Source organism: Protopterus annectens, chromosome 2.part0 (genome assembly GCF_019279795.1).
Source record: "Protopterus annectens isolate FY-2018-M chromosome 2.part0, PAN1.0, whole genome shotgun sequence".
Lineage (NCBI taxonomy): Eukaryota > Metazoa > Chordata > Ceratodontiformes > Protopteridae > Protopterus > Protopterus annectens.
In genome coordinates, this window is record NC_056728.1 from 1,789,849,027 (window position 1) to 1,789,864,164 (window position 15,138).

The following is a 15,138-nucleotide window of genomic DNA, read 5'->3' on the forward strand; positions in this document are numbered from 1 at the left end:
TGCGACATTTGTTTGGGTTTTAACCCTAGGGCATTGAAGGATCGTCGGGCTAAGCTTGTGGCTAAAGGTCTGCTACCAGCTTTTGCCCTGGAGTCTGCCTCAGTTTCCTCCCCAGCTGATGACTCTGTGCAGGCAGGGACTCCACCTCCCGCCAGGCCTGCTTCCTCGGAATCATCTCAGAGAGGTAGGGACGAGAGAGAATGAGAGGCATCATAAAGAGAGGGACAGGCCCAGAAAAAGGTCTCTGGACAGGGAGTCCTTCTCCAGCCCCTCGTCTAAAAAAAGGTCTCTGGACAGGGAGTCCTTCTCCAGCCCCTCGTCTAAGGTACCCAGGTCTCTTTCTCCCAGGCTCCGCTCTCCCCATTTCTCGACAGCCATCGGAGCCGAGGCACTCCCCTCTGATCCGACCCAGACCCGAGTCGGTCACTTCCTCCAGATCGACTTGGAGTGTATCCAAACTAGATATGGACAGGCTTTTGAGGAGGTTCATCCAGAACCAGATTCAGATGGGGGTCTTACCAGGGCCCTCTCCCATTGAGGGTTCTTCTATGTTCTACCCTATTGCTCCTTCCCCGATCCGACGCTTCAGGGATCTCTGGTCCGAGACTTTTCGGAGCTGTGGGGTCGGCGCTGATGGATTTAGTTTCCTCAACGCCGGCCATCACCTTGAGTTCCTCGGATCCGATCTCGGATCCAGGGGACTCTCGGAGCCGTGGTCGGGGAGTCTGACCCGAGGGTCGATCTCGCTCTTTCTGATCCCACCCTCGGTGCCCGGACTACCCCGCCGCCGGCTCCGGTCCCGGGCAGAGCCTCTTCCTTACGTTCTACGGAGGTGTGCTCTCCATCGGCGTTCGGGGCAGTGGAAAGGGTCATCTCCCAGAGGCTGAGACCTCATCTCACATCCTCGGATCCCACCCAGACCCGTCTGATTTCGGATTCTGCTCTCATTGCCCTGTCTCAGGGGACAGCCCGTGCCAAGGCAACCCCAGGTTGTTCCCCTCAGGGAACCCAACGAGGCTTACGAATCCTCTCCAGAGAGTCACACTGAAGAGGAACCTCATAAGCGCAAGTGCAAGAGGAGGCACTTGGACTCCCCTGAGTCCATTACCACTGATACGGACTTGGATGAAGGAGAGGGTTCCCCCAGATCACCTACCGAGGACGTCTCATTCGGAGACTTTATGGAGATCCTCCACCAAAGAGGAGGTTGGTCAGCCCCCAAACCCTCTGTGGATGAGTCCGTATTCCTGGAAGCCTTTGGTGTGGGCCCATCTACTTCCTGGGTCTCCCCTCCAGCTGACCCTTTGGTGGACGTCATCACCACTAGGGCATGGAAGGATCCTGACACCGTAGAGCCTATACCCAAAAGGCCAGACAAATTTCTTTACCCGCAGTCAGACAGGCAGGCATGGTCCAAGGGAGCCCCGGTAGACACTTTGGTGGTTGCAGCTGCCACAAAGAAGGAACTGGCACAGGAGAGTTCCTTTGTCCATCCACCAGACAAGGAGTCCAGGTCGATGGATCGTTTTGGGAAGCGCATGTACTAGTCAGCGACATTTTCTATCCATGCGCTGAATTACTTGGCACATGTCATCCGACTGCAGCGAGACCTTATATCGGAGCTAACTGAGTCGCCCCCAGAGTCTCTGTCGCAGCAGGACAAGCAGTCCTTCACTGCAAAGATGACTACACTGAAATCAGTTACTAATACCTCTGTGCATCTCCTCTCTCATGCCATGGAGGGAGCCGCTAGAGCTGCTGGTACAGGCATTGCCTTGCGGCGACACACCTGGATCAGGCTGTCAGTTTGCGGACCCCTTTAAGGCATCTTTCATCAACACCCCAATCGATCGACCATCCCTCTTTGGGAAGACTCTACGTGACACACCAACCCAGAGTGAGAAGGACGGAAAAACTTTGTCAGCTGTCTGAATCCGCTTCTCTAACCCCCAGAGGTCCTATTCCAGGAACCAAAAGGGGCAAAAGAAGATGTGGTTCTGGAAATCAGTCCTTTCATGACACTCAGGAATATTCGTCCCCCAGAGGCAGAGGGGGGATAAGACCAACGCAGTCCCAGAGGCAGAGGAGGTCCCAGAAACTTTGGGTCTAGGGAACCTTTTTCCGACAGACCCGCACAGCAACCCTGAGGGGTTGTCCGGCTGATCTACTCTGGAGGCAGTCGGGGGAAGATTTTCCTTACATCCAGCGGCATGGGAGTCCATTACTGCAGACCGCTGGATATTAAACATCATATCCAGAGGATATTCTATCCCCTTCATTTCATGTCCCATAACTCCAGCACGCCTTCCAGATGTTCCACCCGCTCACAGGGAGGCTGCAGCTTTAGAGGTTTCGAAGCTGCTACAAAAATGAGCCATCGAGCCAGTCCCCCAGATCACTGCGAATCAGGCATCTACTCCAGGTTCTTTTTAGTGCCAAAGAAGACTGGGGACCTCAGGCCCATTCTGGACCTGTCTATCCTCAACCTGTCGGTAGAGAAAAAAAATTCTGGATGGTCACTCTACAGTTCATTCTACAGTTTCTGAAAGAATGCGACTGGATGTGCTCGTTAGACCTCCAGGACGCTTACCATCACATCAAGGTCCACAGGAGCTCCAGGAGGTTTCTACGCTTCCGACTAGGGGCCAGTCACTTTCAGTTAAGAGTCCTACCCTTTGGTCTCACCACAGCCCCCAGGGTGTTCACAAAGGTTATGGCAGTCGTAGCTGCTCACCTGAGACTTCAGGGCATTCAGGTATTCCCCTACCTAGACGACTGGCTCTTTGCTGCATCCACCAAACATCTCTCTTGTCAGGCCCTACCCTACTTCCTCAGTCTAGCTCACAAGTTAGGCATCACGATCAATATCATCAAGTCCCCACCTGGCTCCGGTTCAAATTATAGACTTCATCGGGGCACGGTTGAATTCGATTCAGTCAAAGATTTTTCTCACCCCGGAAAGGATAGAAAATCTCAGACTCCATGTATCGGCGATCTTGGATCACTCTGTAGTCACAGCAGCCGATGTTCTCAGGGACCTGGGTTCAATGGCAGCCGCAATCTCTATCCTCCCTCTTGCACGTCTTCACATAAGAGTCCTTCAGTGGAATCTAGCAGTTCAGTGGTCCTGGCTAGACCTTCTGATGATTTCAACATCCGAATCAATCGGACATGCACAATGTCACTCCAGTGGTGGCTTCAATCAGCAGACATTTTCGCGGGGTGCAGTTTTGTAGCCCCTCCGGCTCAAGCCACGGTGACCAAGGACGCTTCCCAGCTCGGGTGGGGAGCATTTCCTGGGAAGAACGGTCCAAGGCACATGGTCCCCTCCAGAGACCAAGCTACACATCAGTGTCCTGGAGATGAGGGCAGTGCTTTTAGCGTTGATAGCCTTCCACCCTGTCCTACCTCAGAGGATGGTAGCCATTCAATCAGACAACATGTCTGTAGTCTGGTATATAAACAAACAGGGAGGGACCCAATCCTACCCCCTTTGTCGTGAGGCCATGAGGGTTTGGGAGTGGGCCATATCCACCAGCCGGTTTCTCATAGCAACGCATATCCTGGGACGCTCCAACATTCTAGTGGATAGTCTCAGCAGGGCAATCCTTCTTTCTTACAAGTGGTCTCTGAAATATTCAGTGGCGGAGATAATCTTCCGTGTTTGGGGTCAACCTTGCTGCGATCTCTTTGCATCTCCTTCCAGCGTGAAGTGCAGCAACGTCTTTGCTCTGATCCCCTCTCCGGAGGATGTTCCCAACGTCACTCTGGTCCATGCTTGGCCTCCCGGGCTACTGTATGCTTATCCCCAGTTACCTTTTATTCCGAAGTTCCTTCAGAGAGCTTGCCGGCTGCAGTGCAAAGTCATTCTCATAGCTCCCTTCTGGCCACGTCGTGTGGTTTCCCTTCCCTATTGTCTCACCTGTTGGCTGCTCCATGGATTCTAGATCCATGCCCAGATCTGATCTCTCACCCATCGGGCTTGCCCCTGCCCAACCTGGACAGTCTCAAGCCGATGGCGTGGCTGCTCCAGTTCCCATGATCATCAGGACTCCCGAACTTTTTTCCCCTGTTAAGAATATTCTGGTAGCTTCTCTTAAAGCCTCCACTAGGAAACTCTACAATAGCAAGTGGAGACGTTTTTGTGTTTGGGCCTCTTAGCGCAATCTGAACCCATTTACAGCCCCCGTCCCGGTCATGCTGGATTTTCTGGCCGATCATTTTCGATCAGGTGCAAGTGCTTCCACCATCAAAGTTCAGCTGGCTGCCATCTCTAATTTTTCATGTGGGTGAAAATAAGGTTGCTCTGGCTTCTGCCAAATTGTGTAGAGCTTTCCTGAAGGGCACTTTTTTATTGCAACCTTCAGTTAAAGAAACAGTGCCCCCCTGGGATCTGACTTTAGTCCTTCAGGCTTTGACCTCTCTCCCTTTCGAGCCAGCCCGATCAGTTCCGATGAAGTTTTTGTTTTGGAAAACTGCCGCCTTGGTTGCCATCACTTCAGCCAATAGAGTTTCAGAGTTGCAGGCCTTATCCTCCTTGCCCCCTATTTGGTTTTCCACAAGGATAGGGTTTTGCTGCGTACGAATCCTTCCTTTCTTCTTAGTGTCCTCAGCAGCCAGTATTAATCAGTCTATAAATTTGCCAGTAGTCTTCCCAAATTTCCAAAATAGAGGTGAACGTAAGCTTCATTTATTGGATGTCCATAGACAGCTTTGTTTTTACCTCCATAGGACTAAACCCTTCCAGAAGTCAGATCAGTTGTTTGTCTCTCTTTCTAAACCATTTTTGGGCAAAGCAATTTCGAAAGTGTCCTTAGCAAGGTGGATCACTTTGTATTGCATAGGTTTATAAGGACAAAGGTTTATCTCTTCCTGGTGTATTGAAGGCTCATTCCACTAGAGCAATGGCCACTTCTGCAGCTTTCTGGTCAAGAGTTCCGTTAGACTATATTTGTGCGGCAGCGACTTGGGCCAGTTCGCACACATTCATGTCTCATAAATTGGATCTTATTTCTAGAGTGAGAGCATCCTTTGGCTCTACGGTGCTCAGAAATATCCTTCCGTAGGGGTCTCCCAGGAATACTAGTAGCTGGGGACTCTGTCCCATATGTGCAGAATGAATGAAGTCATCTACTTCAGATAACGAAGTTATGTTCTTAAGATAATGTTCCATCTGAGTAGAAGACTTCATTCTTCTGCACCTTCCCTCCCTCCATCCCCCTCACTCTTCAGGTTTTTCCTGTTTAGGATTGTGGTTATGTTGCCATTTAGTGTCAGCAAACTCTATCTGGGGCTAGATAGGAAGTGATGTAATATAGGTAAGGGGAGGAACTTGGAGCTCGGAGCTGATGCTTGAAAAGTTTTGCCGGCTCGGATCCGTATACCCATATGTGCAGAAGAATGAAGTCTACTACTCAGATGGAACGTTATGGTAAGAACATAACTTCTTTTTTTGGAAAATTTCCTCTCCGTTTTCCCCACATAAAATGAACAACAAAGTTCACAGAGGGCTAAGTGCACCACACCACTTGTATTGCAATCTCCTCTTGAAAAAGTACTTTCGTTGCTGAAACTTTTGCTCAGAACAATTTCCTCTGTTAAATATGTGGTGGCAGTAACTACATCTACCACATTTGGTTGTTCACTTTTATGGGGTTTGGAGTCCCTCTCTAACACTTGTTCAATGCTCTTGTCAACCTTGTATGTAAATATGGGCGTTTCTTCTATGTGTTGGAACAACTTGTCATCAGTTTTTAGAATGGCCCAATTCCTTAGAATTATGTTCTTTATGTCCCTGTACCCCTCATTGAACTTTTTCACCATAACATTTTGAAAACTCATAGTATCTGTGTTTTTACTCTGTACTATGCTCTCTAGTAAATCTGGCTTCCCCAGTATACATGGGTATCTGGTGTCTCTGTTGCTCACCACTTCCTCCCTAAGTGTTCTTAACAATTCCTGTGGATAAACCCTCTCCCAAGAACATTGATGTCATTTTGTCCAGTTCTTCTTGGAGCGAAATTTCATTAGAGTTCATCCTAGCCGCACAAACGAATTTTCCCTTTACCAAGTTCTTTTTAAAGTAACCTGGATGTCCACTGTTAAAGTGCAGAAAACCATTAGAGTATGTATCCATTCTGTAGATCGTAGTTGTGTAAGTTTCATTCAATATTCTAAGATGGATATCCAGATAGTTTGTTCTTAGTGTGTGTAAACCTCAAGAAGGTTGATGTGCCCTCTAGGTAGTTCAAGAATGACTCAATTTCTGTAGGTTCCATTTCCATACAAAAAACAGGTCATCTAAAAATCAAAAATAGTGGGACCATAGTGGGGAATAGATGGAATCTAGTGTAGCCTTCTCCCATCCTAACATCACTGTTTGCAAAAGTGGGAGCGCACGCCGCTCCCATTGCCACTCCACTAACCTGTTAGTATTCACCTTCAAAGTGCAATAAGTTATTGGTTAGTACAAGTTCCATCAAGTCTACCAAGAAGCATGCGTCATCGACAGAACACAGTTTGGTTTCTCAGAGCGTACCTTCCTGATGTGGTATACTGGAGAAAAGATCAACAACATCAACAGTCAGAATACAAGTTGAGTCTTTGGAAACCTTGAGGCCAGGTTTGGCTAAGAAGTCCCATGAGTCTCATAGGACATGCATGTGTTTATTGCATACCTGTTTAACCTTTCTTTGTAAACAGCTAAGGGGTATCCCTATGCAGCTACAATTAACCTGTATGGGGGGAGGTTCTATACTTATGTACTTTGAGGATACCAAATGCTGGTGGAATCAATGGGTTTCTCTTGGTCAAAAAAAACAAGGGTATCTGGAGTAATGAATCCCTGCAAAAGGGCATCTTCTAGCTATAAATCAATTTTCTTGTGAGCTATATTGATCTCATTTCTCAAAACTGTGGTGTACCTAGTTTCATCTAAAAGCATGTTCATCATTTTGCCTACTTAGTCTGTGTGCTGCAATCATCACCCCCCCCCCCCCCCGGTCTGGTTTCATAACTCTGACCAATTTGTCTCTAGATAGCTCTTCAAGTAAGTCATGTCCTTTGGCTAAATTACTAAAATTATTCTTGTCTCACTGTATGCTTCATAAGATCCCTTTTGCGAGCGTTTTCAAAAGTTTGTAAAGCTTTACATAGTGGGGGTTAAAAGGGCTCTCTTTCTTCAGTGCCATTGGTTGTTGTGGGGGGGGGTACACTTTCTCTATTTAGGAAAGTTAAGTTCCACCTCCTAGTAAATAACTAACTCGATCATTGTGTCAGCTATGTTTCCTTTAGAGTTGGGAACAAATTTAAACCCTTTTTCGAGTAAACTGAAATATACAGTGTCTGTTTCCCATTCTGTGTAGTTAAAAATGTAGAAGCCATTGTGGATTAACATCTTTCCACTATAGCTGGCAAAAATCTGAGCCCCCTTTTCATTTATTGTTTGACATATCTCCTGTTCACCTGCCCCCCCGTGATTCATTCTCCCACTCTTACCTGGTCTCATTTGACCTTGGGGTAAAAAATGTTCTCTACCCCTCAAATTTTGTATCCTTTCTGATCATCTAGGCAAAGACCAAATTTGGGGTTGTTGGTTCCAACTTTGATACCTACTTTAATCTGTGTAACCATCATCGTCATAATGGTCTCCCTCCACAGACCCTTGAGCAGTGTCTGTTAATGTGTTGAACTCACTGGTGTTTGCATTTGTAGCTGACCCAGTGCCCTCATGTAAAGGATATGCATTCCCTTCCCTGTATTCATTAATGTTACGCATCAGTTTCTTTTCTTTCCTCTTCGTTACCTGTTCCACATGTTTATTAAGATAAAAGAAAATGTCATAATTGGTCTTGTATTCAAAAAGTAGTCAATCATTTGTGATGCATCATTCCAAACTAGTAACCTTTTTTATAAGAACTTCAGTGTGCTCATTGAATTTTACTATAAATTCAAGTAGTTCAATTCCATGTCTGTTGAACATAGTTAAACAGAAGTATTATTTAGAACCTTTTACTATACTAAAAGGAAATTTATACATTCTCAGCCCTCTAGGAGTTTCTTCATGTTTTAAACCTTCTCTTAAATAAAAATTCTCTATTTGCAATTTTTGCAGTTTAGATTCAAAACTTTTGTCTGTCTTTTAAATTAACCTGTTTGTCATTCAACTGTCTGTTCAGTCACTGCAAGCTTAGTAAAATTGTCAGAGTTCAACCAGCTTTTAAAGTCCCTCCTGCCATCATAGTTCATTGTGTTTTATCTGTTAGTGTTATCTCGTGCATCAGCCATTGTATTAGATTCACACAGTCCTCTCTTCACTCAGCTGCTGTAGCTTTTTCCATTGTCTGTAAACTCTTCCTTTCTGTTCCTGGAATGTACCAACGGAGCAGAGTTTGCATTACCAGTTAACTTCCCTGCTGGTATCACTGTTGGGAATGTTAATGGGAAGGGAATTCAGTGTAGTGTTGATTTGGTTAACTTGTCAGTTGCCCAATTAATTGTTAGTAAGCCCATGGAATCTGACTGTGTAGATGTGTCTGATTGGTGTATGTGAGTGCCATAAGAAGTTTGTTTGGAATCTTAGAAGTAGTTCCACTAGAAGCTAGAGGGGGAGCTTGTGAAACGAAAATAGAATACAAGGAACTTCTGTGGCAATTTAGATAAGATGCGATGCACAAACCAGGTTTAAATGAATGTGTCAATCAATCCTGTATTCAAAATGAGAACTGCCAAACTGTAATATTATTTACTAATTTTGCTTATCTTAGTAGAATTTTAAACAATTTTTGTACAATAGGCCCATGTTGAAATGTGGGTATATTGATGTACGTCTTGTTACAAACATTGTAGGAAGACTTTGGTTTTTATTAGGTTTTTACTATGCTTCTATCATATTGTTTTTTGTTTGTGACTGTTTTCCACTGATGGCAACCTATGATGGACACTCATGGGTTAAGGAACTGACAGGAGGATGTAATGTGATTGGGTGATGTGTGTTTTAAGTTGTGTACAAGTCATGTGATTTTATATGGCATCAGGTTCTGATTAAGTCCTTGAGGGTACGGAAGCGCTTAACTTGTTGTTTTACTAAGTAAATAGTTGGAACACACACTTGACCTGGACAGCATGTGGCTCTTCATGGTTTGTGGTACTTGAAAGCACACAAAGGTGGTTATATGTACCTTTGTAGATTCACTAATAAGAGCTTGTTTTATTGCCCTCTGACAGCAAAATTAGTTGCAAGTAGATGTCTTTTGGCTGAAATTTGTCATATTCTGATTAGTAGATGCCCTTTCATATGTTGCTAAAGTGGAGAAATACCAAAAAAAGTCACCAGCCCACACAGGTTCCTGAGTTCTGAATAAATCCAAAATCAAGTAGTGATAAAAACACAAGCACTTTAGCAAGAAAATCTGCTTTATCGATGAAGCAGATTTTCCTGCAAAAGCACTTATGTTTTAACATTAAGACTTAAATTTAAACTGGAAACCTTGGTCATACCGGAGTTCTGTGTTTTAATCACTATAGTGGAGAAATGTTCAGTCCTCCTTGTAAATTAGGCACTTGTTGCACCTGTATTAGTAAAATGTTGCTACTGCTCAAATTAAGGTCTGTGCCTGTATCTAGAATTATATATTTTTTTAGAGGACTAGACTGGAGTTGCTTTTTACTGAGCAGTGTGATGTGTAGTATACTTAACTTCTGGCAAAAGATTTCCTTGTAATGGCTGAAGTACATGGATTAGAACTGTTTCTAAAATCTACATGTGTATTAAATTAAGCATTGAATCAGCTTTTATTTAAAAACAAAAATTGTATGAATGTATTCTGTTGGTGGAGTGGCAGGGTGCTGTGTTGCAGCACCATAGTTGGGGGCTTTCTTGCCATTCCTTAGATATTGGTGGACCATACTAAGAGATGCAGCCAATTAGTCAATGGCTTGCTTTCCTATCTATTGCGCATAGTCTCTTGCTGCATTAGTGTCCTTTGGTGGAGAGCAGAGCCATACATTTGTGGCTGTGTGCTTTATAAGACTTGATATACCAGACTTGGAGCATATATAGCTACATTAAAAAAAAAAAAAAAAAAGGTTTGACCTCTTAGTTACCATCACCACCACAGGTCAATGGACAGGTAGACAACTCGAGGGTTAGGAGATAGTCATAGGAAGTCTTAGGGACTTGCCTGCATGTGGTTAGTGGAATGAGTCATACAGGTAGAGTAATTTAAAAGCTTTCAGATGTATGGGAGCAATACATGTTTGCACTGTGGCATTTTTTTTTCTAACTGCAGCCAAGCCATAAAGTGGTTGGAACCCAAATATCTTAAAGGGAATTTCCTTTCAAAAGGTTGGCTGTGGACTATTGCGTGTTAAGCCTCCAATAGTGTGTTTGAGCCTAAGCCTCCTAGATGCTGTTTAATTGTATGTTGTATGCTTTAGGAAATAAGGTATCCCATGTTGGAAGTAATGAGATACAAGTACAAGCCCCACTTAAGTATATATCCTGCAACAAATGTCAGCAAAAGACTGAATGTTTAGCATTCTTACAGCTGGTAACCTTTTTCGTCAGAAGGGCAGTGGCAGGCACAAGCATTGGGCTAAACTTGGACTTTGAGAAAATGATCATGATGTACTTTACTGAATTTTAACTCAAGTTTTCAGCTTTATTTTATGGTATGTAAATTGCTCTGGAGGAATTTTATCGATGAGGATCACGTGCTGAGTGTCTTAAGAATGGAATGAAGTGTTTTAGCCTTTAAACAAAATTCAGCAACTGAGGACAGCAGTTCCAGTTTAAATGTTTTGAAAAATCATTTGTGTCCTTGCAGCAGTATCTAAAATAAATAAAAATTCTTAAGTCAGAAAGCAGTGTTGATAAAATGTACATATTATGTCAGTGTTGTATAAAGCTTGTAAGTACTTTATCATTTTAGGTGGCTTGTTTTTTTGGGGCTCTACCAGCACTTCTCGGGATTCTACCATGTATCCCAAAATAGTGCAGGATCTGTGTGGTTGGAAAATTCGCAGCCTGGCTTGTGGGTAAGTGCAGAACGTTTAAACATTTATTTTTGAGTGGATGTTACATTTATTTCTGAGACTAAAGGTTAAGGAGGAATAGAATTTTTTTTAATTTCAATGTCTGTTTTATGCATGTGGGATTTTAATACCTGCCAAGGGTTTGATGGTTGGCTTCAGATTTTTTGCTATTAATGGGGTCTGTCTTGCTCCTTCCACTTGATTGGCGGTCTGTCTTGCTCCTTCCACTTGATTGGCTGCCCGAGATGTCAATTATATTTGTGGATGCTTCTTTTAGAATGAAGTTCGAGCTCAGATTTTCCAGCTAAAAGGCTGTTGTGTGAACATTTTCAGCTGGTATTTTATATAACATCTCGTATGAACCTGAATTTTAAGTACATTGTTTAAATGTTCTGATATTGATGACTAGAAATTCATTAGATTTACCATTTTACTGTTTTGTAATTGTTACCTGCGACATAACACTTCAGCTGTGTCTACACCTCTGCTACACTTTTTCCATGCTGTCAGTTCTAATTACCAGACTGTCATAATTGGGTATCTTCTCTTTTTTTTGGGAAATATTAATAAGCTTATGTCATACATGCCAGATTCAAACAGAATTATATTTCCCTTTTGAGTTCTACCACCTAAGTGGCAGTCGATGCGTAGCTGCTACTGTATGCCTGTCCCTTCCAGAGGATGTTAAGCGAGATGCCCCCTGGATAGAATCTATTTAGTCCAGCTGCAGCTGAGATCTTCAAAAACTTGCAAGTGAGAGATGATTTTGGAAGGCTTAGAATTACTTTTGTCCCTAAATTCTGTTATACCAGTAAGACTGGCCCTTTTTGTAAGGAGCAAATGTCTCAAGGGCAAAAAGTTTACTAGAAATGAATTTCAGGACAAACTGAAACAAGACTACAGGGGACCTATTCAGATAAGCTAGCTAATTTGTGACCATCAGCCCTTTCCTCCACATCTTCCTTCTGTCTGTCGAAGTAGCTTTTTCCCATTCGGTTTGGAAACTGATGGATTACTTCAGACCAGACATTTGGGCCCTCCAACATTATAGAAAAGGGGCTAGATGTCGAGGCTTTTTCCCCCAAGTGAGTTCAGGTATACTCCAGGATATTCACCATGCTTCTCTTCCAGTGATGTAACTAGTATGCATCTTTCTCTTCAGGAGTCTTCAGATTCATACAACTGAAGATAAGCTGACTTATGTGGACCATATTTTTTCTGGGTCATGTGCCAACTGAAGTTCCGAAGACAGTTTTACCTCAGCATTATCACCTGAGGGTTTATCCTTTGGAGAGAGACTGCATAAGATGCATGTTTTAGATGAGACTCAAGATTGTCCGCAGTCCAAGAAAAGGTAAAGTTACTGCTTAAGCATAAGCCCCTTTCTATTCCTCCAGTTCTAGAGGTATTGGATGATATTTAAGATGTATTCATGCAGCCCGTCTTCCAACCCTCTACCCTCATGAAACCAGACTGATTCTGTAGAGGCTCGGCATTGTCAAACATCTGTACAAGAATCCTACCGCAGATCTGAGGTGGTGTCCACATGGTCCAAGAGAACCAAAGGCTGCACTTCTGAGCATCAGTTAACAAATGATGTGGGAGAGAAGATATCTCGGATTTGGCAGAAATGCCTGTACTTCGACTACCCTGCCAAAGAGAACCTTAAATTGTCTGAACCATATTGTTAAATTCCAAGAATTCCTCCTGGTCTACATGAAGCAAAAGCTTGAAGGAATGAACGTTTAAGGGTGTCCAGAAAGAGTTAGACGTATACAGCAGTAACTCTTAGGGTGCTAAGTAGTCTGCAGTGTAGCTTAAATGCTCAAGACGCATTAAGCAGAGCATCTCTGCCTTTGGTTCAGACATCTGGAGACATGCTTGAATGAGCAGTCCCAGCCTATGTTAGAGAAGAAATTTTTGATGTCCTTCAGACAGCATTTTTCTTTTTGTACCCCAGGCTCAGTGTTTTTTTTTTTTTTTTTTTTGAAAACTGGAGGAAAAGGCTAAGACTGTGCAGACAGGAATTCTCTGCAAGCTCCTTTACCTAGATTTAGTAGGAACTACCCTAGTAAGACTTGGATCCTTTCCTGTCCCTCAGTCCAAGTCCAAAAGTAGAAAAAAATGAGTGTGTCAAACAGCCAAGAAGGTGGCAAGGTTTGACCCCAAGATCATGCCTGGCTGGTTCCAACACCAGGAACTCAGCAGGGTGTAGCTGTGACTCGGAAGATAACATCTAATGTTGTAAATCTTCATTCATTCCTTACTAATAGGACTTTGATTCCGTCCTCTGAACCGACACTGCCAGTACCGAGCTCACGCCAGCCAAAAACTCTCAGCTATGTCCTACCCACAGTGCCCCCTCTCCTAGTCTCACCAGATCTCGTTTGCCGCGTTCCTCATCAGATGTGCCAAGCCTTTCTCTCAAGCTAAATGGTAATGTTTTTGTGGTTTATCAGCTGTAATTACTTTTCCTTTAGTCAGTTTTTTCTGAGGTTATATCCTTTGTCTTTAAATTCTATACTTTCTTACTTAACCCTACCCTCTACCTTTGGTAGTTCTTTTAGTACCATCACTGCTACTGTCCCTCCCCCCTACTTTTGGTAGACCCCTTCCTTTACCACTTTTGGTATTTCTTAGTACCATTGTTGGTACTCCTGTTTTTTTTTTGTTTGTTTGTTTTTTAAACTCTTCTACTTCTTGCTGTTGTTTTTTGGTAGTTGTAGCTATAATTTATGACTATAGTGTTTGTGTGGGTTTTCATAATGTCTTGAAAGGCAAAACTAGGTTTCAAGCAGTGTGATAAGTGCAGGTGTACGATGCCCAACTCAGATGGTCACGCCCGGTGTGTTTATTGTTTGGGGATTGACCATATTAACGCGTTTTATGGTATTTGCTCTGGTTTCAGCAACCGTACGTTAGCTGAGCGCAAGAACAAGCTCATTTTGAAGGAGAGGCTATCTCTGGGATGGAGGTCTCACCACCTCCTAAATACAAGGATATTAAATGTGCTAAATTGAATGTACTAACTGTGTTTTCCTTATCCTTTCTCTTGTAATTACTGCTTTGGATTATTTCTTGCATCTAGAAATAGTTTTCTTTTTATTACTGCTATTTGAATATCATAAACAGTCTCTGACTGCTCTAATACATGCTGTTATCCTGTTGCCTATCTTTTTTGCATTATTATGTGAAGTTTACCTCAACCTGTAGACCACCTACTGCATTATTGTTTCCAACTTACATTTATCTCTCCCCTCTACAACTTTACTCCACTCTTTAAATCCCCTCCTCTATTTTTGCTCTTATTTACTATCCCCTGCTCTCTCCCTTCTCTATTTTCTTCCTTTTTTTTCTTCCTCCCCTACCCATTTGTCTAACTATTGGTATTTCTCTCTCTTCTTTTCGGCCACCCCCAAGGTGTTTTTTCCTTTCTTCACTGCCAAACAGAATATCCTTCTCATCAAAGAGAAGATGGCGGTGGACAGTCTGCTTGATATAGTTTGTTTACTGTGACCTTATTCTCCCTAAAGAGACTCAGTGTATGTAATCTGTTTTACATATATTTTTGCTAGCATCTACCTTACTTGAGCTTCATTCTACCTGGCACATGTGAAAAGCAGCCTACCACTGGTCACTGCACAGCCACCCCCCCAACCCCATCCTTGGTTTATTGTCCACCTCTATCCAGTCTCTATATCCCGAACTTCTAAGTAGACCCTCTTCTCCTCTAAGTGCACCTCCCTCCTTTTTCCACTAGGTGGCAGTATCTTCCTAATAAGCCCAGCAAATACCTCCTTCTTATTCTCCACTAACCAACCCTACCTAGAAAGTGTCTCCTGCCCTCACCAAGAATAGCTGTTATCTCTTCTCTCCACACACATACTTGTTCTAGAAAGTGTATCTTCCCCTTAGCAAGGCAGCTGTATTTTCTCTCTCCATAGACTCCTACTTTTTTCTTCTTTATAACTATTTTTTCCCCAACAAAAACTTGATGTTAAATCCAACCAGGTGTCCAAACATAAAGCGATACTTCCCCTCGGAAAAGTTGTTTAAGCTACCACAATGCTAATAAAACCAGACAAGAATACACGCTAATAGAGT

At 43.4% G+C, this 15,138-nt stretch overlaps 1 protein-coding gene across 1 annotated transcript in view; it reads left to right on the forward strand.

Moving 5' to 3' along the window:
- Positions 1 to 15,138, forward strand: part of RCC2 (regulator of chromosome condensation 2) — a 1,536,688-nt gene that overhangs the window by 1,034,376 nt on the left and 487,174 nt on the right. Inside the window, exon 14 of the mRNA XM_044061821.1 lies at positions 10,932 to 11,037. Within this exon, the coding sequence (XP_043917756.1) occupies positions 10,932 to 11,037 (106 nt within the window). The remainder of the gene's footprint in view (positions 1 to 10,931; positions 11,038 to 15,138) is intronic.